The 22,559-nt window shown below is 38.8% G+C and overlaps 1 protein-coding gene across 1 annotated transcript in view; it reads left to right on the forward strand.

The window, feature by feature from the left end:
• The window catches only part of LOC110473151 (ADAMTS-like protein 1), a 71,973-nt gene extending 49,699 nt beyond the window's left edge, over nucleotides 1–22,274 (forward strand). The window contains exons 11-16 of the mRNA XM_021535445.2: nucleotides 9,474–9,674; nucleotides 10,685–10,865; nucleotides 13,861–14,068; nucleotides 15,983–16,092; nucleotides 16,855–17,075; nucleotides 19,038–22,274. Of these exons, the coding sequence (XP_021391120.2) occupies nucleotides 9,474–9,674; nucleotides 10,685–10,865; nucleotides 13,861–14,068; nucleotides 15,983–16,092; nucleotides 16,855–17,075; nucleotides 19,038–19,144 (1,028 nt within the window). The 3' untranslated portion in view covers nucleotides 19,145–22,274. The remainder of the gene's footprint in view (nucleotides 1–9,473; nucleotides 9,675–10,684; nucleotides 10,866–13,860; nucleotides 14,069–15,982; nucleotides 16,093–16,854; nucleotides 17,076–19,037) is intronic.
• The last annotated feature ends 285 nt before the right edge of the window (nucleotides 22,275–22,559 follow it).

Genomic DNA, 22,559 nt, shown 5'->3' on the forward strand with positions numbered 1-22,559 from the left:
TTTATATATATAAAGAACCCTGTAAGAAGTGGTTCCTGCCCTGGGGGGCTGGGGGGCTGGCAATTATTCAAAACAAAGATGTGGCAGACCAGTGTGTGCTTGATCTAAAAGAAGAGACATTGGTGGTTCTGTTTTAATTTTTCTTCTACATTTGGGTAGTTGCCTTGCCATATGTCTGCTACTCATTTTGTATATCCTCCTTCGGAGCCTTTCCCATAGTTTTGCCTATCCCCCTCTACATGTTCTGATCTTGCAAGCTCTCTGTTTTAATCTGTTCATTTTATTTTTCTTTCTTATTTCACACAATCAGTGTTTGCATTAAGCCATATAAAGAATCATTCATCCCGAATGAATGCTTTTCTTCTTTTCATCCTTTTCTGCCTTCCATATAGTTTTATCCTCTTTACGCAGCAAGTTCTTGTAAACTGTAAACTCCTTTCAGATCCGTGGGTGTGATGTGTTTACAAGGAGATTCTAATTTTTTCTAAATATTAGGGTATATTTATTTTATTATTTCATTTCACAGTCTTCTTTGAAACTCTATTAATTGTCAGGCTCAGATAGGCAAACAGCTTCCCTAATGAACATACTACTGCATACCATGAAAACTTATCAAGCCGTACAATCTCAGAACTATCTTTTCTCTTTTTAGGGGTAGGGTTCTGAAACTTTTAGCAAGGGTTCTGCAGATGTGATGTGATGTGAGTGTTAATACATCTCTGCACCTTCCAAAGCATTCTTTCCTCCCATTTAATAGCAATTTTGAGATTTTACTTTCACAATGGAGACATTCTATTTATGTTTTTAGTTTTGTGTGGTTTACTCTTCCAAGTATCTGCATACATCTGAATACCTTTGCAATGGCTTTTAGCCTGGAGCTCTGGATTATATTTCTGCTTGCACAAAAACTGCATTGAAATAGTCCTCAGTGGGGAAAATATCATAGGTATTTATTGGCATTGAATAAATCATTTTGAGTATGGTTTTATTGTGCTCACTATTTAAGACTGGGTCATACTCCTCTTTCATCCATTCCCTCTCAGATTTCCAAAAAGAAGACTTTAGGACTTTCAGGCAGTTTTTATTGTTTAAAAGAAGTAATTGAATGACAAAGAGCTTTCTGCTCTGGCTGTATGCAACCACGTCCTGATCAATTTCATTTGGTGGTGTCGCTCTGTACTCTGCTGCTCACTTCATGGGCCAGGAAATTCCATGGATTGTAATTGCAAAATAGCAAACCAGTTCAATTCTTGAGGCAGTTCCCTCAACTTCACTGGAGTTTTACTGGTTTGAATTTGAGCCTTGTTATTATTCAAACCTAGAGAAATCTTCTGAGATATTTTTTTTTCTAGCAAAAACTCATCATGGAATGGAGTAGCCAGTCAATTAGAAAATTGTCCATTGGTTCTTTCTGTTCTACTACCCACCCAGTGAACTTCAATCCTGCTGAGTCTTTCATAATTTATTATGTTGGCTCTACATTGTCTGGATGTCCCATAAAAGAACTTTGAGTATATAAATTGCTATGAGTGAGATCCCTTGTCTGTGCTACTGTTAGGCACTGGTATCTCCTGGGACTCAAAAGGTCTTCAATTAGACACACATTTTGAAATCTAGGCATATGAGTAATTGTTGAGTAGTGAAAGAAAACAGAATACATGCAAAGAAACAGAGTGAAATGTGGAGGAGTGATAAGTAAGCTCAGGGTAAACATTTTATTTTACAGGAGTTAAAGAAAACAAAGGTGAAAAATTATGTTAGAAACCTGGATAAAGTCATGCATGGGTTTGCCAGGGTTTAAGAAAAGCAGGAGTCAAAACTTCATTAAACACTGGTTTCATGCCTTGCGGGATGATTAAAAATGCAATTGAAAATTTAATACAGCAATGGAAGTCTAAAGCTGCAGGTGAGGACTTGTTTAGAAATTAATATCTGTATTAAATATTTAAAAATTGACAAATTGAGCTGCAAGGAGATTAACAGAACTTCCAAATTATTATACATGCTATACACTGTATTTTATAAAGTGGATTTGTGCAATGCTTCCACCATTATTTCAACCATCTAAAATTATTAACTTGCTGTCTGGAATCATCTGCTAAGGGTTTCTTCTACTTATATTTCAGGGGAGCTGCAGAAGATAAAGATCAGTGTCATAGCAGAAATACCTGGTTTGGATGTTTTCCTTCTCGTTACAAGGGTCATTGAGAAGTCATTTATGTGCCTTCACAATAAAAGCAGAGGAAACTATCTGTTTCCGATGCCTTGCCCAACACAGTCAGCAATATTTTTATCTTATATACTTCTTTTGCTTCTAAAATTTAAAATTCCAGCCAGCTTTCTAGGTCCAACTCATCATCCAGTTGAAGAGCGTGATGTAGATGGTGACTTGCACAGATAGATGCTTACCCTGCTCCTTCACAAATATTGAAAACATGTGCAGAGTACTGCAGTCTTCCCCAGTCCTCACTTCATTGTCACGTTGTGTAGTAGTCGCTTGTGTGTTATCTGCAGATCACACACCTGAAGGACAGGACTATCTCCCAAGTACAGCTAGAACACCCATTAGCTTGGAAATATTTCTGGGTTTTACAGTAGTGCAAATTTACAATCAGAGATGAGCCACAGACTGTCATACACTTTCTGATGTTCTTGGTTCATGGCAGACACACAAAAAACTTTACACTGTACATAAGATAAAACACAGTTGATTTCTGAAGTGACACAAATTTATGTTTCTGTGGAAAGTTTTATGTTTTTCTGGAAAGTTTTCTCAAAATATTTTTGGGACTTTTTAAATTTTGATTATAGTTTTCCTGAATGTTGGTGATGAAAACATTATAAGGAACACCACTCTTTTCACCACAGAAAAAGTGTTTTAAGATAAGAATTTTTGGATGTTAAAAATATTCATGATCATTTGATCTTTGTCAATTCTGATTACTTCTTGGTGTTATCTTTTGGAATTAAAGGAACATCCTACATTCCTGTATTTTCAGTAGTTTATCAATGCTACAAGTATCAATTAATCTTTTTACACAAATCCTTAGACACATTTCCATGAGTCTTCAGTTTTGTAAATGTTAATATTGGCAGAAACCAAGGTGGTAGCATCCAGTGTTCCTGACATCTAACACTTCTGCAGAAAAGGCTTTGGGCCTGTCAAGAATATTTGTTTTCATTTGGGTTCAAGCTTGTTATTTCCTGTATTTGAATATAATTCACTGGGAAACTGAGGATCTTACAAATCCTCATGGAGATTCACTACAACTTCTCATATATATTGTATTATTATTGGAGAGCAATAATCATCAGACTTGGCAAAAGATATAAAATATGATTCTAAAATATGTTCTTGTTTCATCACTGATGAATACTGAACATGTTGTAATTGTGTTGCACAGTGAAAGATGAAGATTTAATGACTTTGACATCTATACATTAGTTACATTTAATAAGAATTTTTGAAGGAATATTAGAAGTTTCAGAAACAAATGCTTCTAAGAATATGAACATGTAGAATTCCTGTAAAATTTCAGACTGAAGTACAGAGGGCAGAAGGAAAATGTTATTTTACAGAATCTGACCATATGAATAAATGGGGAAAAGCCGACACAATTACTTGAAGTCTGGTTCCCATCCCTCCTTACTTGTAAGGGATATTGAAATTACTGTGATGTTAGATCACAAAGTGTATTTTTCTATAACCAGAAAATTACAGTCAATTGTATAAAAAAAAAAAAAAAAAAGGAAATATTGCTGCATCATATTTATTGTGTTCTCCTTGATTACTTCCATATTTTCTCACTTCACCAATTAGAACATGATTTTACTGTCAGCACTGCAAACATAGTCCTAAAAAGCAAATTTTTTTCTGGTTTCATACATTATTCAAAATGACCACAGAATTAAAGCAGCTTTGCTGTAATTTCACTACTGCCTCAGTAGATGACCAGTTGCACAACAAAGCTTTGTTCTGCAAATATCAATATTCGAAATGCAGCTTTTTTTAAGATAAAGTGATAACAAGAACTTTTTTACTTAAAAAATACAAAGGATTTCTCTGTACCAAATTTACTGTATTTCTCATTTTTCTTTTTCTGGCAGTAGCATATCCCACTCATTTTCTAGTAGAATTGCTTAGATTCCCAGAAGATCACCCAGAAAGCAGAATAAAAAAAAAATAGTCACCTTGCTTGCAATGGCCTTTTGAGTATGAATAAATTACTTATTTAAAAGGTCCAACTGCCTTGGAGCCAAAGCCCAGATTTCAGGCTGGGGGTCAGTTTTTTTTATTATTTCGGAGGGGATCTCTTCAAACCCCTGACTAGTACTAGCCAGGAGGTTTAATGGTTATCAAGATGTCACGACAGACAGCAAAATTAACCTAGAGGTTTTTGCATGTTCTTAGGTGCATTATAGTGAGCCAAATGTGCAGCTGACTACTTTAGGAGAAGAACCAGATCAGATAGACTAATGTCAGGATTAAACTCTTTCAAGCAGAGCCAGAGAAGTTAATGCTGGAATTGCTTGCTAAGTACTGTGCCATTACATCTGGCTCTCATAGGACTAACACTTGTTCAAAACTCAGTGTGAAAAGTAATAAATGATCCCAATGAACACAACTGATCTCATCAATACAAATTTCTTAGAATGTTTGGTGATATACTCAAGAGCGAGGGTATTTCTTGAAAGTATGTTTTCTTGTAATTCTTTGTTCTTCCCATTTCTACCATGAGCCTGTTTTTAATTTTCATATATTTGGGAATTATTGCTGTATTAAAATTTGAAGCAGAAATGCAAAATAATTTGCAATCTGTACAAAGCCAGCAAAAAGAAAATTTGTAATTACAGCTAAACTGGCATCTGTGCTCACCTTAAGGAAAAAGACAACTGCAGAAGCTGTGCATTAGGGTTCAGATAAAATAATGACTATCTGAGAAGTTATTTTGCATATCATTTTTTCCTCCTCATTCTCTGTAATAAATTGGCCATCATGTTTGAAAAGAACTTCTAATGCTAAAGAATATTTTTAGCAACTTTATTTGATATTAACATTTTGTCTAGTGTCATCGGGATGAAGTACCAGGTATATTTGTGGGATAGCCTGTCCTTTTAATTGTGTTATCTGTTCCTTTAAATTTTTGTCTTGGTAAAAATCTGCCTTGTCACTTTATGTGTGACAAGTCCCAGGCAGGTACATGACCTTTCTGTAAAGACTAGAATTAAAATTAAGATCAAGATTATGCCTTATCTTTGCATTTAATTGCCTGATCACATACTATCACATTGATTGCATCCTAAATATTGCATAAAGTTCATAAAGTGTCGCAGCAACTTCCTTCCACATCAGAGCACAGCAGACTGTGTCAGACTACACTGTAGCATTGCATTGAAATGTGTGGCTTTTCTTTTGCATATACACACTGTGTACATTTTGGGTTAAAAATTACATTATGATACCTCTGAATGGTTGAACATTTTGACTACTCTAAAACAGTGTTTCTTTTTCAGACAATCAGACACTAGTCCAGCCACTGCTAAGCTCTGAACACAGGGTCAAATGAGTGATGTTCTCTAGGCATTCTGCTGCTTTGAGTTAATTCCTGCCTGTTATTTTGTGCCATGAATTATCTAATCTGACAACCACTGATCTATAGTAGTGATCAAATATGCTTTCATATAAAATAATATCACTGACCTTTGGGGAAACATCTGCTGAATTTTGAGTTTGTTGAAAAGACTTGCAGCCTTTGAACTTTTGTCTCTAATCTTTATCTGAATTACTGACCTAGATTTTTTTTCTAATGAAACTTATGAGGAGTTCCACTGAGACCAATCATTGTTGGTAAATGGTAGTATCAGACTTGCTGAAGGTATCCTAATATGGAGACATTTCATTCTGCCAGCTTCCTTCATATAACAGGCGTTTTAGATTCTGCAAAACTTGAGATTTATTCTAGATTAAGTGTTAAGTGAGTTTGTAACACTATGGGATTTCTGACATGTTGACTCAAGGACTTCTTGATTACAAGTTTTGAAGCAACCTCCTCCTCTGTGACAGTCCTCACATGTCTCAGAAGGACAGAAGTTACAACCTCTCTGGAGCAAGCATCATCATTTGGCCTTTCCCAAACCTGTCTGCCCTCTACCTCCTCTGCTCTGCATTTTTTATTTTCCAAGTGCCATCTGAGATGCTGTTTCAAAATGTAGCAAGTTTATATTGGGTAATGAAATATAGAAAAGTTCTACAGCAGCACTGGCATTTGCAACTTGGTAATCGCATTATGTTGGTAATTGCATTATGTTGGTAATTGTCAGTTCTTGCTGTGCCTTTTATTGTACTCCTTGTGCTGTACTGCTGTCCAGTGTTTGTTCCATGAGTCTCATCTGACTGCTATTTTTTTCCCACAAATGGACAGTTAACCTGGTGATACATAGACCTGGAGCTATGGCAGTGGTGGGGTAGAAGTTTACAGTTTAACTACTTTTTTTTTTTTTTGTCATGAACTTAATAAGCCTGTCAAAGTTAGCTTAGGTGGTCATTTGAGTATGCTGAATCCATTACTGTAGGCTTTGATTTTTGATTTGCCATTGCAGATTGTATTCAGAACAGTCCTTATTAATACATGATTCTCAGTGTGTAGGATTTCTGTTGACAGACTAAGTTTTAGGAAACAGTATTAACTACCGGAACTTGAAAATTCCCTTGCTTTTTAATGGGCCCACCATGTGTCTGTGTATTTGGGAACATTTTTACAGCCAGTGTGCGGCTGGGAATGAGCCTGACTCAATTTTTGTTGAATACCATGTATGTTTGCAATGCTATGTAACTGATATCTAATAAGGACAACATGTGTGGCATTGGGTAACCAATTGAGGTGTTTTGAGAACTGTTAAAAACCATGTCAGATGTTTAGCGTAGTATATTGCAACCGCACCTTTGCAGCCATAAATAGTTATTTAAAATTACTTCTTTTTTTTAAGTGCTACTGTTACCAACTCAATTGGCCTATTTCAAGAATTTCTAAATATATGGTTTTCCTTTTGTAACATAAATTCATGTTATTTGCATTGCCTTAATATTTTTTTAAGTAAAAGTTGTATTTATACACATATTAATTATTTCTTTTCGGTTTTTTTTCAGATTTCATTGCTTTTTATAAATGTTATTTCATTCAGTGTTTGAAAGCAATGAGAAACAATTTTCATAATAGCAAACAGTTAAGTGTCTGTCACTTTATAGTATATTGAAAGTTCTTTCCCCATAAGAGAAACTACAAAGACATGTCTCTTAGTTTTGCCTCTTCAGCAAAACAGGCATTACATACATGTAACTTTCAGACATGATCTTACCTAATTCCTTTGGTTTAAAAGCTGAATGCATCCTGTCAATGTTTCATCCTTATGTTAGATACAGAATGGAATTGAATTTTAGTTCTGTTCCATTTAACGTGCATTTCTCATTTCAGTCAGCTAAGGAGAAAATAAGCCCTGACCAGAAACTGGGGAACTGATTCTCACTACCAGTAATCACCTACACAGTGTGGACACAGTAGCACAGTGTCAGCCACAACATACTAGTTCAGCACCAAACTTGTATTACTCTGACTGATATGTGGCTTTGCCACAGTTTGTTCAAAGCATTTTGTTCCTCATTTCATCCTTAATCTGATTTCTATTTTGAAAGTATACTTTATTTCCTTGAATGTAAAGTTTAGAGTGGAAATACTGTCATGTTTCAAGACCTGTAGGAGCATTATATTTATTGCTTTAATACCTTTTATTATGGTCCACAACTATTTTCTGTTAGAGTTCAGTAAAATGGTACAGAAATACAAAATCAAAGAAACTACCTGATCTTGGCCTGAAGTCTTCACTCAAATTCCATCTTTAATAAATATTACAAACATTAACTGGGGCTAATCATCCTGTTAACAGTAAATTAGAGATTTATTTGTTAGACAAATATGAAGACATGAAAACAATCTATATTTTAAGAATAGACACCTATTTTAAAGACAGTGATATTTTTTTAATTTACATTTGCAAATGTATTTAGTACTTGCAAAATTCACTTGACATTTTTACCATTGTTTTCTATACACTATCAGGCTGCAAAAAAGAAAAGGAATCCTAAAATCAACAGTCTTTACACTTGTTTTTATCAGGTCTGAAAGTGCAAAAGTGGTGCATGCTTTGTATTTTGTTCTCCTAGTCTTAGCATGTTAGCCCAGAGCGTTTCTGCAGCTACAGTCATTCAAAAACTTGCAAAGGTTTAATGAGGAGCTGAATTTGACCTGGAGCGTCCATTTATTCTTCCTCTCGAGAAGCTGATGTATATTTTATGTTTGTTTATAGAGGACAGTTCTTCCAGAAGTGATTTTGTATACAATATAGTCATTCATGCACATACGTATTAATGCAAACAAAACAATATAAAGCTTCAGTATAACAAACTAACCATCAGAATAGATTACATTTGCAGAAACTTAGAGACCTTCGATGTCTCAGTGACATTTATAGCAGTGCATGACAAGCCTAAACCAGAAGCAGTCCTAGTGATATATGCCATCCCTCACATACAGCATTTCTGCCTCTCCACCCCTGCAATTGGTGGGGATAGGTTACACTACAGAAATCACCTGGTTCTTAATTTTTTCCCCAGGAAATAGGCAAGACAACTTAGCTGTCTTTCCCAATTTAAAAATTTCCTGGAATTCATCATGAAACTGGCAATGTATTCAGGTGATATGAGAACCACAGTAAAAAGGGTCTTCCTTCAGGTCAACAGGCAAAGAACTGACTGAGAATTTAAATCTCATCATCTGTGCTGGTGATCCATAGACCTCACACAATCCTTTAGAACATCAGGATATTTTTAGTTGCTGGTTTTGGTGTGGCCGAAAAAAAACCAACCCAAAAACAAGCAAACAAACCACAATCCAACCAAACCTGTAAAGGCTCAATTTTATCTTTTTCGTCTTTCAACAGATTTTTTTTGTGTAAAAAAAATTCTTAATTTTAATATAACACAAACAATAAATAGCATTATTTTTTTTCTAAAATAAAGAGAAAGAGGAAGGTGGTTCTGTGGCTTATGTAGGAAATTTGGAGACCAAGTTGCATTTTTAGTGCATGTTCAAGAAGGTCCTTGAGTTTATGCCAGGTTTATAACCCACCCATCCCACCTTCTTCAATACCAAAATGAGGATGATCAAAAATAGTTGAAACCTTAGAAGGTCTAATATAAATAATTACAAACTAATCAGAGATTTTCCAATTTGCAGACTATCTGGCTTTTGGATTTTGTTCTGTGATGAAAAGTTATTCCTTATTACAGAATTACTTTTCATCATTATGAGAAAATGAGGAGAAAATGGGATGGAATCTACTTCCCCTCATTTTGACCATTTCAAAGCATGTACCTGGTTTAGTAATCAGCAGGTTTTTCTCATGTATGTGTTTTTTAGGTTGTGCTGTCAATGGGTATCCAACCCCAAACATCACCTGGCTTTACTCTGGTGAACCTCTCAGTCAGCAACATCAACTCCTGGCAGCAGGACGAATTCTTCAGCTACTCAATGTCAGTGATTTCACTGATGGTGAATTCAGCTGCCTTGCTCAGAATGAAGCTGGCTCACTCACTCAAGTAATGACCTTGACTATACAAGGTAACTCTTTAGTTTCAGCCATTTCATCCTGGAAAGCTCTGGCCATGGACTTCCCTGCACTGCCTTCTTCATCCTGAATTTCTCCCCTTTGAAACCATCACCATGCATATCAGAAAAAAAGATGTCTTAACGATTTCTTGCCATGGATATGGATTTGCAGGGCTCCTGAGTACCTTACAGTGTCTTAGCTTGTACTTTACCAAAATGACACCAGATATTTCTGCCTTTCTGAGCACGAAACACACCTTCATGATTCAAGCTCTGCTTATGTTGAGCCTCAACAATTTTCTTGTCCATAAATTCAAGACAGATGTGGCAGAGTTTATACCCCTTAAAACAAAAGCCCCTCTATTAATACAAAAAAGTGAGTGTCTCACAGTCTTTTCTTCATTGAAAAACCCTTCACTTGTAAAAGTTCTGGAACTGTTAGTGTTAAAGATCTCCTAGAAGTAAGACAAAGGCAATAAAGCAATGAAAAAACACTGTGGTGCAGCTGGGTTCAAACAGAATATGCAGCCTTCATTGCTTCAATTGTCAGTGATGGAGAGGTGAAGAATTTAACTTTTCCTTCAATTTTGATATAAAATTTTGAGTGTGTTGAATTTTCACATTTATTTTCAGGATAAATGATCTGTGTAAACTATCTGTTTAAGAGACACAGTGTTTCAAGATCATAGTGTCATAGATACTGCTGGGTACTGCAGCTAACCATATCTTCATTAAATAACACACCTTTAAAAATTTAGATGCTCACTGGCATCTGGCTTCACTTAACTGCTATGCCATGTTATTAGCTTTCTATGCTTGTTGCTTATAAGCACAAAAATACTGGGTTTGTTGCACCAAAGGCAGTCAGGGGTTTGAGTCAGATGCCTTGCAAGGGTAGATATCTCCTTTTCATTGAATCCATGTATTTCATCCTGGAGAACATCATCAACTCTCTCCTTTCTAATTGAACCCCTGCTGTCAGTTTTTCAGTGTTAACATGCCTCTCCCACACTTCCTGGCAGAGTACCGGTGGTCGGCGGACAAACTGACAGCTTGTTCGGCTTCCTGCGGCCACAGAGGGCTGCAGCTGCCCCAGCTGAGGTGCTTACTGGATGGGGCTGAGGTCAACGCATCCCACTGTGGAGAGACACCCAAGCCATCTCTGCAACCCATCGCATGCAACAGAAGAGACTGCCCTTCACGGTTCGTCTGTCCCGTGTGAAAGTATCTTACGTGCCTTTAAGATGTGCTGGAAGAGCTCTTTGTGCGGGTCATCCCACCACTGCAGCTTCTCTGGTGCCTCTTTGGAGAAGTGATGGCTAAAAGCGAGTTTTTGAGTGCTAAATCTATACAGTTGGGATTTTATAGAAATATTAATGGAAACCTTTGACAGGACAAGGTAGAAAGAGAATTCACAACTTGCAATGTCTTGGGTCACACCCTATGTTGGTTATAAATTTCATGCTTGTTCTGAGCACTGAATGCATGGAAATTTTGTTACCCAAGACCTGTAGGATATTTTCTTTTTTGGCTTCATAGCAGTTTGCCCCAGCAATATAACAGACAAGAAACTAAGTTTAGCAGCTATTTCATTATTTTATTCTGGGTCCTTTTGCTGCTTGAAAATCAATACTGGCAGGATTGCAGTTGTAGCTGCAGCTGCAAAGAATTCCCTTAGCAGGGTGAAAATATCTTTAATAAAATGGGCACATCTATCAGATCTAGTGGGCATGAAGAGGGCTGAGTTCTGCCCCCTTTTGGACTTTGCTAGCTTGTGGTTGTAATTCTCTGTCCTTATAGTCCCCTGGTTTTCACTTACTGCTATACACAAATGAGCCAGGACAGCTTGCAAAATATCTGGCTACACCTAGGTCTTCCTCTAGCACATCTCAACTACTGTGTCCAATTTTACATCCCTCACTACAATAAAGAAGGACAGAGAAGCTGGTGAAGGGTCTGGAGTACAAGTCCCATGAGAAGTGCCTGAGGAAACTGAGGTTGTTTACCTCAGAGAAAATGGGCCCAGGAGACCTTACCATTCTCTACAATTGCCTGAAAGGAGGCTGCAGTAAGGTAGGGGTCAGCATCTTCTTCCAAGTGAAAAGTGACAAGACAAAAGGAAACAGCCTCAAGCTGCATCAGGAGAGGTTTATATTGGCTGTTAGGGAAAAATTCACCATAGAAAGGGTTGTCAAACATTAGAACAGTTGGAAGTGATTTAGTCATCATCCTTCAATGTATTTAAAAGATGTGTATATGCGGTGCTTAGGGGCATGGTTTAATGGTGAACTTGGCATTGCTGGGTTATGATTGGACTTGATGATAATAAAGGTCATTTCCAACATAAATGATTCTCTGACTTCACCCCTCACAAAGTCTTTTTTTTTTTTTTTTACATCCTTTGGTGCGAAGAAGAGTACATCTTGAGCCTATCCAGAGAGTCAGTATAGTATTATGCTCCCTCCATATTAAAAAAGTCCTGCTTCTGCAATTCAGTATCTCCTTAGCTGAGATATCTAAACATGTTTTTTCCATATTTTTCATGGTGTTACTCTCTTCTCTCCCTTATTTCCAATGTGGATATGTTATGTTTCAGTATACAAACACTTAAAAGTAGTGAGTATCTCAAGAGAACTTTCATACAACTTCCCTCATTCAACAGACATTCACTCATGCAACAGTGATTTGGGACTTGTATTAAAAAAAAGACAGTCTAAGCTGTGGCAAGGAGAGGTGGCCTGATGAGAAGTGGACAGATTCACCACTTTTGCTGTGTCTTGGGTATATTGTTAGTTTCTGTTTAATCACCTTTTAAAATATATTCCTACTCTTCTTTGCAGGCAAATGTTTCCTGAGTTGCCAGCTGAGTCATAAGAAAGAAGCCAAAAGATTTTTGATGAAATATGAAACATGCTCATTAGCAAGTTTTCCTTGCTGTTGACAATAAATTCCATGGGAATGGTTTATGTCTTTTTATACCTTCCCTGAATTGTAACACAACCCCAAATTCTTCCTCAGCTCCTGAGAAACTGCTGAGATGTAAGCTTAGAAATAAAAGTTGATTGACATACAGACCAGAGCTTTATAAGCAGTGCGGAAATTGCAGGTTCAACCACACCAAACTGCACAAAAGTACCAGTGTTCTTGTTTTTCAGGTTGGGAATATGTTTGTTTATACTTGCTCCTGAGACCACTGGAGTTAATCACCCACAGAAGACAGAGAAATAGAAACAGATACCTCTCCATGGGACTGGAGAATGCCTGTTGCCTATTTTGTAAAGCAATTGTAAACACTGCTGGTGAGGGATGTGATAGGCAGTATTTTACTCCCAAAACCACAAAAATCCTGCCAAGTATCCAGAAACTTAATGAAGCAAACTGCTGGCTTGACCATAAAACCGTTCAGAAAACTAATAATCAGTTGCATTCTTGTTATTCCTACCTAACGCCTTCCCAAACCTGACTGTACAAGTGTTTCACCTAATGATCCTTACAATGACAACAGGCATTAGACTGTTATTTTCTCTTATTTACAGCCTTTTAGCTAGTTAGATTGGATTTTTTAAATGCCAGTACACAGAGGTTCAGAGCATCAGCCTCAGCTGGTAAATGCATGGTCTGAGCTTAAGAGGAAAGAAGAACAGTGTCCTTCCTTTCCTGGGCAAACTGTTCCTGAGCAATGTTCAGGCTTTTCTGGATTATGCCAGATGTCAGGGGTACAACACAGGAGGCAGGCAGCAGCAGGACCCAGCAGGATTTTGGCTATTCTCTCACAAGCTTGAAGTGGCCTGTGAGCTACTCCAGCAATTACACAGAGATAGTTTTCCCTACTAACGAGTAGGGCTAGTCCTAGCATTGTACTGCAGCTTGTGATAAAGGCCTCCATGGCACTATGGTGTAAGAGCAGACTTGCCCAACTCCTCTGCCAGTGCTACAAGTATTTACTAAGCCTCTAAAAACAGCTTTAAGGTCTGGGCCCAAAGAGCCTTGAGAAAGGTAAATTAATGTAAAAATGGCAGTTTTCTCAGATTTCATCCTCTGAGCATCTTCTAGTGAAAACTATGGGAGGCTGAGACACTAAATGAGCCAACCCACTGTTGCCTGTCTTTGGTCCAACTGACAAAGACCAGCTGATGCCAAGGATCCTGCAGACAGTGGCATGTGCCTGCTCCCTGACCTGTTCTCCTTTCTCTCACAGGTGGATGGTAACATCCTGGTCTCCTTGCACACGGAGCTGTGGTGGAGGCAAACAGACGCGGCGAGTGACATGCCAGCGCCTGACAGCGAGAGGCAGCTCTGTCCCCATGTCCAGCGAGGCTTGTGCCCAGGTGTCCAAGCACCCTGTGGACACACAGAGCTGTAACAGGCAGCCCTGTGTTGAGTGGGCAGCCTCCTCCTGGGGCCAGGTAAGGAGCAAAGTAGCATTCCAAGGACAGTCCCATAGTGTAGGCTAGAAAAAAGAGACAGTAAATGAGGGTTGTGATTTTTCAACGTAGTATCTTTAGGTTATAGTCTGCAGGCTTTTGAGGTGGACACTAATTTGTTCAGCTCCTTCTTTCTGTATATGGTACACTGCTGTTTGGATTTCTGTAGCTTCTCATGATCACTATAATTGCTGCTCATGAACAGAACTTTTACTGCAGACCCCTGTGTCCTCCAGCAGAAAGGTCTACAGCTCCTTGCTACAGTGATTAGTGACATATCTGGAAAATAGCCTTCTTCAAGTCTTAATTCCCCTTACCAGCCAGCAAGAGTGCTTCAGTCTTGGCTGGCTGGAGTCAGGACTGTGATGAGGTTCAAGACAGGAGGACTGTGCAATAATTCAGTTTTACAAAGTTGCTGATGTTGCCTGCAAATACAAAATACTTGAGCTTTCTTGGCTTGCTTCATAATGAAAGGCAGAATTGAGGGCTAAAAGCATTTTCAAACTACTTCCTGCTGCTTTGCAGATCTTCAAATTTTCTCTTCAGGTTTTTTTAAAATGTTGGTAGGAAAAAATGCCTTCAGCTACTAGAATGTGTTATTGTTCATTGCTTGAAAACATCTTGTTTAAAACTTGAAAGGTGACTGAGTTATTGTATTACAAGTTAAGCTTGGAATAATCACTTGCTATCAAAGAAAATTTTCACTCTCTATGAAATTTCAGAAAATAACTGGATCATCTTTGCAAAAACTGTTATGCATCATATTGTTCCCCATGACATCATACTCAGCTGAGAAAATCAGACGGTTCAGAATTTTTGAACTTTAGACGGAATCTCTGTGCATTATCATATGGTATTTCTGCTACCTAGCTTACAAAAAAAATATCAAGTTCAATGTGGTTGCATACTGCCTTGTCTCCAAGCCAGAAGACTGTTACACATAGTTAGGAATGTGCCACTGGTTCGGTGGATTGATTACCTGCTTGGTAGTATGGCAGTATGATGGGGTGTCAGGTCACCTGTTGCACAGGTGTAGCAATCAACTTTCCCAGTTCATAAAGAAAATAAACAGCCTACCTTCTCTACCACTACCCCTAGAATTAGTTCCTTTCCTTCATTTAATGTTCCTGGTATTTTGTTCTCCACTGTGTAATCCCATGATGTTTTAAAGCTAGTGATCCACACTAATGACCCCTTATTCAACCTTCAGTTTGTTTTTTGAAATCATTTCCAGACACTTAGAAAAGCAGTTTCCTAATAGTTATGTAGTTTTAAAATATCAGAAATACATGCTTCATACCTATACCAAGTTATGTTTTAATCAAAGTAGAGGATTAAGAGAGTTTAACTGAAATGTAAGCTTTAAGCTTGAATATGTTAGGATGGCCTTAATTTTGGAGCAAGCTTGCATATCTTTTGTGCTTCTCATGCTTCCTGCTTTTGTTTATTGTCCTTCAATGCTTTTAAATTTATTCAATGGAGTGGAATATGTCCTTGGTTCAATACATTCTGAGTTATTTGGCTAATTCACATGCTGCAAAATGCACAGTAAAAGTAATACATTGGGATTTCCTGTATGGATCATAGGCTCTTGGCTAATGGCATGAGAGCATTTAATTTCCCCTAACAGATGCATTTAAGATTAAATTATTGAAGAGAAGAGGTAATTAATCTAGAGAGCAGATACAGAAATGTAGTTTAAATGCTGCTGGAGAAGAGTGAGATAGAGCAGAAAATGGCTGCACAGTCAGCCTTCAAATCTTGCAGAGGTCCAGAAAGCAGTTGAAATCTCAACAGTCTCTGAGTGGCATTATGCACTTTATTTCACTAGCTGTTTTATAAAAAATGCAACTTGCCCTCTTTTACCTCCCCTGAGTGAATCTTCTGGGTTTGCAGTGTAACGGGCCTTGCATTGGACCACGACTGGCTGTACAGCACCGACAGATATTTTGCCAGACCAAAGATGGGACTTCTGTGTCATCTGATCAATGCAGCTCCTTACCAAGGTAGGTACCAAGAAATGTCTTATGTCTGAACCCACAGCCCTTTTCAGAGATACTTATCAGGCCTATTTATTCCTAGGAACTTCAGGCCGGTTGGCCAAAAACTGGAAAATCTTCTATGCATGCCAAATCTTGACTGCAAGGCTGTGCTATATCTCCTTAAGGTGCCAGCCTTCTCACTTATTTAAACACAAATTCTAACAGAAAACAAAGGGTCTCCACAGGTTTTGTTTTCTTGCAGATAAACTCCACTGTCAACAGTGTAATATTTGCTTCACATGAGACAAGTATATAAATGATGATTTATCATGACTGACTATTAATGTAATTGGCTTGTTGGCTCCCATTCATGCCTTTTCACTACCTGTGTGACAAATAGATAGGAAGCGTGCCTATACATCCTCTGTGATACTGTCTTGAAAGAAAAAGAAGGGTTTCAGAGAATTGGTTGTGTTCCCACTGGCTGTGAAGCCATAAAAAAGTTACCAAGTCCTGCTGGACCACGTTGGTCACCACTCTTTTCACCTTTCAGCAGATCTCTGGTTTGGTTCTTTGTGGAGAGGGCATTTCAGCCAAATCCTCCAACAGTTCAAGTGGTCATTTAGCCTGGTGTTGGTGCACCCACTGTGGATCTGGTTCTTGAGAGCAGTTCAAAACTGCTGGCCTCAGCTGGCGGCTTGGGAAGATCTGATCCATAGACTACTCTGAGTGAATTACCTTTGGGATATGTAATATTTGCTCTCCCTCCGTCCCTCCTGCCCACAGGCCGTTGAGCACCCAGAACTGCTGGACGGATGTCTGTGGTGTGCACTGGAGGGTCAGCCTGTGGACTGTCTGCACAGCCACGTGCGGGAACTACGGCTTCCAGTCACGGCGTGTGGACTGCGTGCACATCCGCACCGCCAAGCCCGTGATGGACCACCACTGCTCCTGGAGGCCGAGGCCAGCAAACTGGCAGCGCTGCAACATCACGCCGTGCGAAAACGGTACTTCAGGAGAGGAGGCTGAGTGGTGCAGGAGTAGGAAGGAAGGGAGAGTCATCTCTCAGACACACAGCACTGGACCTTGCAGCTGGGCATCTGGGGCAGCATCCAGCCCAGCCCTGTGCAAAATGCAGTGTCTAAAGCCCAGCATCCCAGAGAGGAGTGCTGCCCATTTTGGAGGCTTTTGGCAATGCCAGTAGTGCTGGGATTGTGTCTCCTTCTAACAGCATGAGAAATAATTCATGCAGTCTTACAGGGCAAGTCCAGAGTAGGCCACCAAGTCAATCAGAGGGATGGAGCACCTGTCATATGACAAAAGGCTGAGGGAAATGGGATTGTACAGCCCTGTTTTTAGGTAGCCTACTTGTAGCCTTCCCGTACCTGAAGGGAACTTACAAGAAAGATGGAGCAACACTTTTTACAAGGTCACAGAACAAGGGGGAATGGTTTCAAACAGAGTAGTTTAGTAGTAAAAACAAATACTAAAAATAGTAGTAGGTATTTTTTTTAAACTACAAGTTTTACTAGATTTAGTAAAACTACTAGTTTTACTAAAAAAACCCTAAAACTTAGTTTTAAGTTATTTCAGTCAAACTATTAGTTTTACTAAATCTAGTAGTTTTAGATTAGATATTAAGAAGAAATTATTTACTGTGGAGGTGATGAGATAATGGCACAGGTTTCCAAGAGAAGTTGTGGAAATCCCATCCCTGGAGGTTTTCAAGAACAGGTTGCATAGGACTCTCAGCAACCTGGTCCAGTGGAAGGCTTCCCTGTGCACAGCAGGAGGGTTGGAACTAGATGATCTTCAAGGTCCCCTTACAATGCAAACTATTCTATGATTCTGTGATTAACTTTCAGTTAATGGTACAGACAGAAAGAAAAACATGAATCACAACCAGACTTATGGCTGTAGTCCAAATCCAGTGGGTAGGTGAATGATGGGAAATCCTGTAGGCAAGACTGCTTTCTTGCAGATTACAAGTAACAAATTGGGCCTATCAGGGAAATAGAAAAAGTATTAATTTTTAAAAAATGAAATGAACAGAAGAGACCAATTTGCCTGTTTGGAAATTATGCTCACATCCTCTGTCTTGCGAGCCAGTTGCTTTGCAATCATTGCAGATGCAGTAGCAGAATCCACATGCACTTGCCTATATTCACACCAGCTCTGCTGCTCCCTCTCAGCAAAGTGAACTGCATAGGTCCAAACTCATGAGTTTGAGGGACCCTAATGGAAGCTGAAGCAATGAGGGAGATTGCATGTATCAAGCAAGACCTTTTACAGGTTTGATAACTTAATACCTTTGATACCTTGATCACAGATATCAGACTGGAGGCTGATGCTCCAGCCTCTTTCTGCTATACAGAAATGTCCCAAATTCCAGGGTCTTGCAGGGATACTGGATGGTTGTCCAAACTAAAAAGCAGGAGGCTATGAGCCTCACAAACTGTACAAGTGGTACCAGAACCTAAGCCCTAGAGGAGTTCAAAAGATGTCTTAACATCTTCATGGTGGGTGGTTTCTGACCTGTGAAAAACACAAGACAACTCCCAGTCAGCTGGGGTGACACACACTGGCTCTTCAAGTGGAAAGCTGGCCAAAGTGCCTCTGACCTACTCCATTTTAAAAAGTATCCAGTTTCGTTTAGCTCTTCATCTTTGGTTTAACTGTTAGGAAACTTCTAGCCTCTCTAAAATACTGGTAGATGACAAACTGACAGCGTTGGAGCAGCCTCGGAAGCCGTTTCTCTAGGTTCTGTAATTAAATGTTGCCTACCTTCATTGGTCCTGTGGACTTGCAGTCCACATTCAGTCTTTGCAGCAAGTCAATCTCCTGCCCACAGTAAGACCTCCCAACACAAAAGTTCTCCTCTTGTCCACCCAAGGATAAATGTTCCCAGGTAAGAAACACTTTTTTCATAACTTCATCACCATTTCTTCTTCTTGTTTCTCTTTTGGCAGTGGAGTGCAGAGACACCACAAGATACTGTGAGAAAGTGAAGCAGCTCAAACTCTGCCAGCTCACCCAATTTAAGTCACGTTGCTGTGGGACCTGTGGAAAATCTTGAAGATAGACAAGATGAAAATGGAGGAACAAGGGGATCACAGCCTTTTCTTCACTGAGCAAAGGCTTTTGCAGAAAATACAGATGGATGGAATCTTTTTCATTTTATTTATTTATTTCCCTTTAAAAAAAAATTTAACAAATCATTGTTGTAAAGGGACTTGACAAGTTTTCCCTTCTATGCATCTGGGAGACAGAATGCAAATAAACGTGGTCATGAGAGTAGACCACAGAGTCAGAGAGACCCATGACATCAAGAAATGGGTACCAGAGGAGTGAGGCTTCTCCTCAATCTTCTCCTCAAATCTCCTCATGCCTGTGTGACACACCAAGAAACAAGTGAGGAAGAGGATCAGAGTCAAAACCTAATATCATATTACAGAATCACAGAATCCTCAAGGTCCAGGGAGATCTTCAGGGTTATCTAGTCCAACCATTAACAGCACTACCATACCCACCCCTAAAGTATCCCTGGGTGCCACATCCAGACTCTTCTTGGACACTGCCAGCGATGGTGACTCCATCACCTCCCTGGGCAACTTAATCCAATGCCTAGCCAGTTTTTCAGTGAGTATTTTTTTAATATCTAATCTGAGCTTCCCCAGCTTAATTTGAGGCCATTTCTTTTCATCCTATGGTTTGAAATATGGCAGAAGAGGCTGACATTACAACTTCTTTCAGGCAGTTGTAGAGAGCAATGTGGTCACCCCTGAGTTTCCTCCCAGCTAAACAACCCCAGCTGCCCCAGTTGTTCTTTATAGGATGTGTCTTTTAGCTCTTTCACCAGATCCATAGCCCTTACCTGGATATGCTCCAACCTCAATGTCTGTCCTGCAGTGAGGGGCTCAAAACTGAGCACAGGATTTGAAGTGTGGCCTCATCAGTGCTGAGTACTGGGGGACAATTACTGCCCTGGTCCTGCTGGCCACACTACTGTTGGTACAGGCCAGGATGTCCTTGGCCACCTCAGGCACCTGGGCACAGCTGGCTCACATTTAGCCAGGTGTTGACCAGCACCCCCAGGTCTCTTTCTGCCGAGCAGCTCTCATCTCTCTTCGACTACCTTGAGAACACAAGCATATGAGTTTGCTTTATAAGCTTATTTGTTACATCCAAGATTGGAAGCCTTTTTAACTTATAAACTCCTCTCTCCTTCCTATACCAGACAAGGGGCATCCTTGTGATCTTTGAGGATCTGGTGTCTGGAGAAGTTGGACAATGATCTGTTACACAAGTGGGTCTAAAATACACCTGAAAATATTTCTATTTTGAGCTTGTGAGGGAGGATTGGAGATGAAGGGTTGTCCTCAACACAGAAGTGTGATGGAGATATTAATGATTAACCAGCAAAAGGAGAAAAAGTATTATAACAGACTTAAATACAAACCTGCAAACACTGTTCCCTAGAGAGCATAGGCAGGAAAGGTAGAAATAGTACATGATCAACAGGAGAGACTTTGCATAGTGCGTCCTTCTAACACTTATTTAGAAAAAAGAGGTACTACTTTCCAAAGTTCTGGTACTGTCAGACCTGGGGTTTTGGCAATTAACTTGTAGAAGTGGATTTTTCTATTTTGTTAACATGAAGTTTCTCTTTCCTGGCAGCCAAGCCCTTTGGATAACTGGTAGAAAAGAGCTCTATTCTGATTTTTCATGGTTGTTACTACTCAGTTGAAACAGAATCACTTTAGCATCAGCCCCATTGGACTAATGCAAACAACTTGTAAGAAACTTGCTCCTCTCCAGCTGCCTCCCACAACAAAACAGGTGCTATAAAGCAGATCTTTAAGTCCATCTATAACACCCCAAAGGTACAGTCTAGAAAATGAGATTCAAACATCATACTCACAGCATGGTTTTGCATGCAGGCTATGAGTCTTTTCTCCTGGCCAGCTGCAGTGGATATTCAGCTAGTGAAGTGCTACATGATATTAGTTCCTGGGCATTCTATTCTCTGCTTTGCTCAAAAAAAAAAAAAAAAAAAAAAAGAGAAAACCTGCAAAGAGAGTTTGAGAATTGTGGAACTTTAGAGGAGAACTACCTGATCTCAGGTTTTGCTTCAAGGCCTTCTCTAAATGAAAGGTTTGGTTGTGCCCCTCCTATAACACCTGTTGGAGCTAGTGCCTTGTGGTATAGTTATGAAATGTTCAAGTTCTGCTATGTTATAACTTTCATGACATGCAGATTTTTCAGTAAAAGTGGGGATCCAGTAAAACTGGGGGCCAGTAAAACTGGAGGTCAGTGCCAGGTTCATTACATTAATCTGTCTCAAATTGGCTTATTTCAAAACATATCTGGGTGTGAACACTCTTGGTAGAAATGGGTCTTCAAGAAATAAGCATCAGTGTAACTTTTTATTTAAAAAGAAAAAGAATAATGACTTTCTGTGTATGTAAATTTATATCTTTTCTGTATATTTATTAGGATTTCTTGTATAAAAAGTGCAATATTAATAATTGTACATTATTTTGTCCAGATAAAACTATTTTGTTTTTCTTTTTTAATCTCCCCAGAATTTTGTTCCTCTAAAATCAACAGTAATAGTGTATTTCTCTTAATTTTAATAGCACTTGCATTTAATTGGGGATCTGCTTCACTGTGCACAGGGTGCGTTATAGATTATGACATGAGGGAGGGATGATGTTTTTAACTTGTAAAATTATAATTATGCATGGAATGAAGGACAATTCCTTAGTAACATAATAATAGCAATGATGATGATGACGATGTGATGGATATTTTTGATACATTAGTTAACAAAATGCAGCATGGGGAAGTATTTTATTTTGTGTAAAAGCAAAATATGTTCAATCTATCACATGTTCCATTGTATCTGTGTAACTGTGCACAGGATAAACACAAAATATCTGATCTGGAAAGGCCACTGTGTCATCCCTGCACAGTGTAAATTTAATGTCACATGTCTGTCTTCTGAATTGTGACTTGGCAGCATCTCAGTAATATAAGGATTACTGGTTATTTTTTAAAAGGATGCTTTCCTTCTCTAAAGAGAAAACAAAACAGCCAACTTGTATTTATATTATTTTTTGTACAAGTAATGCAGCTTATTTATTTAACTACAACTGTCTGACTTGTTGTTTTTTAATCTTAAAAACAAAAGCTGAAGTAGCAAAGCTGTTGGAGTTTTCTGTTCTTATTCTTTATTATCATAGCAGCACACACCTGTTATGCAAAGTACACATGATGTACCTGCCTTGGGGAAAGAGGAGATGTCATCTCATTTTCAAGTTTCCAGCCACTAAGATTCTTCACCCTTTGTTGGAGATACGTTTTAATTCTCCATTTGCCTTGCTTTATTCTTATTTGCTAATGGCTTACCCTTATTGCTCTTGCAGAAGTATAAAGCTGGCCCAAGGACCATGAAGATCAATAAAAGTATACTCCTTTTTTTAAATAGC

Source organism: Lonchura striata, chromosome Z, assembly GCF_046129695.1.
Source record: "Lonchura striata isolate bLonStr1 chromosome Z, bLonStr1.mat, whole genome shotgun sequence".
NCBI classification, from domain to species: Eukaryota; Metazoa; Chordata; class Aves; order Passeriformes; family Estrildidae; genus Lonchura; species Lonchura striata.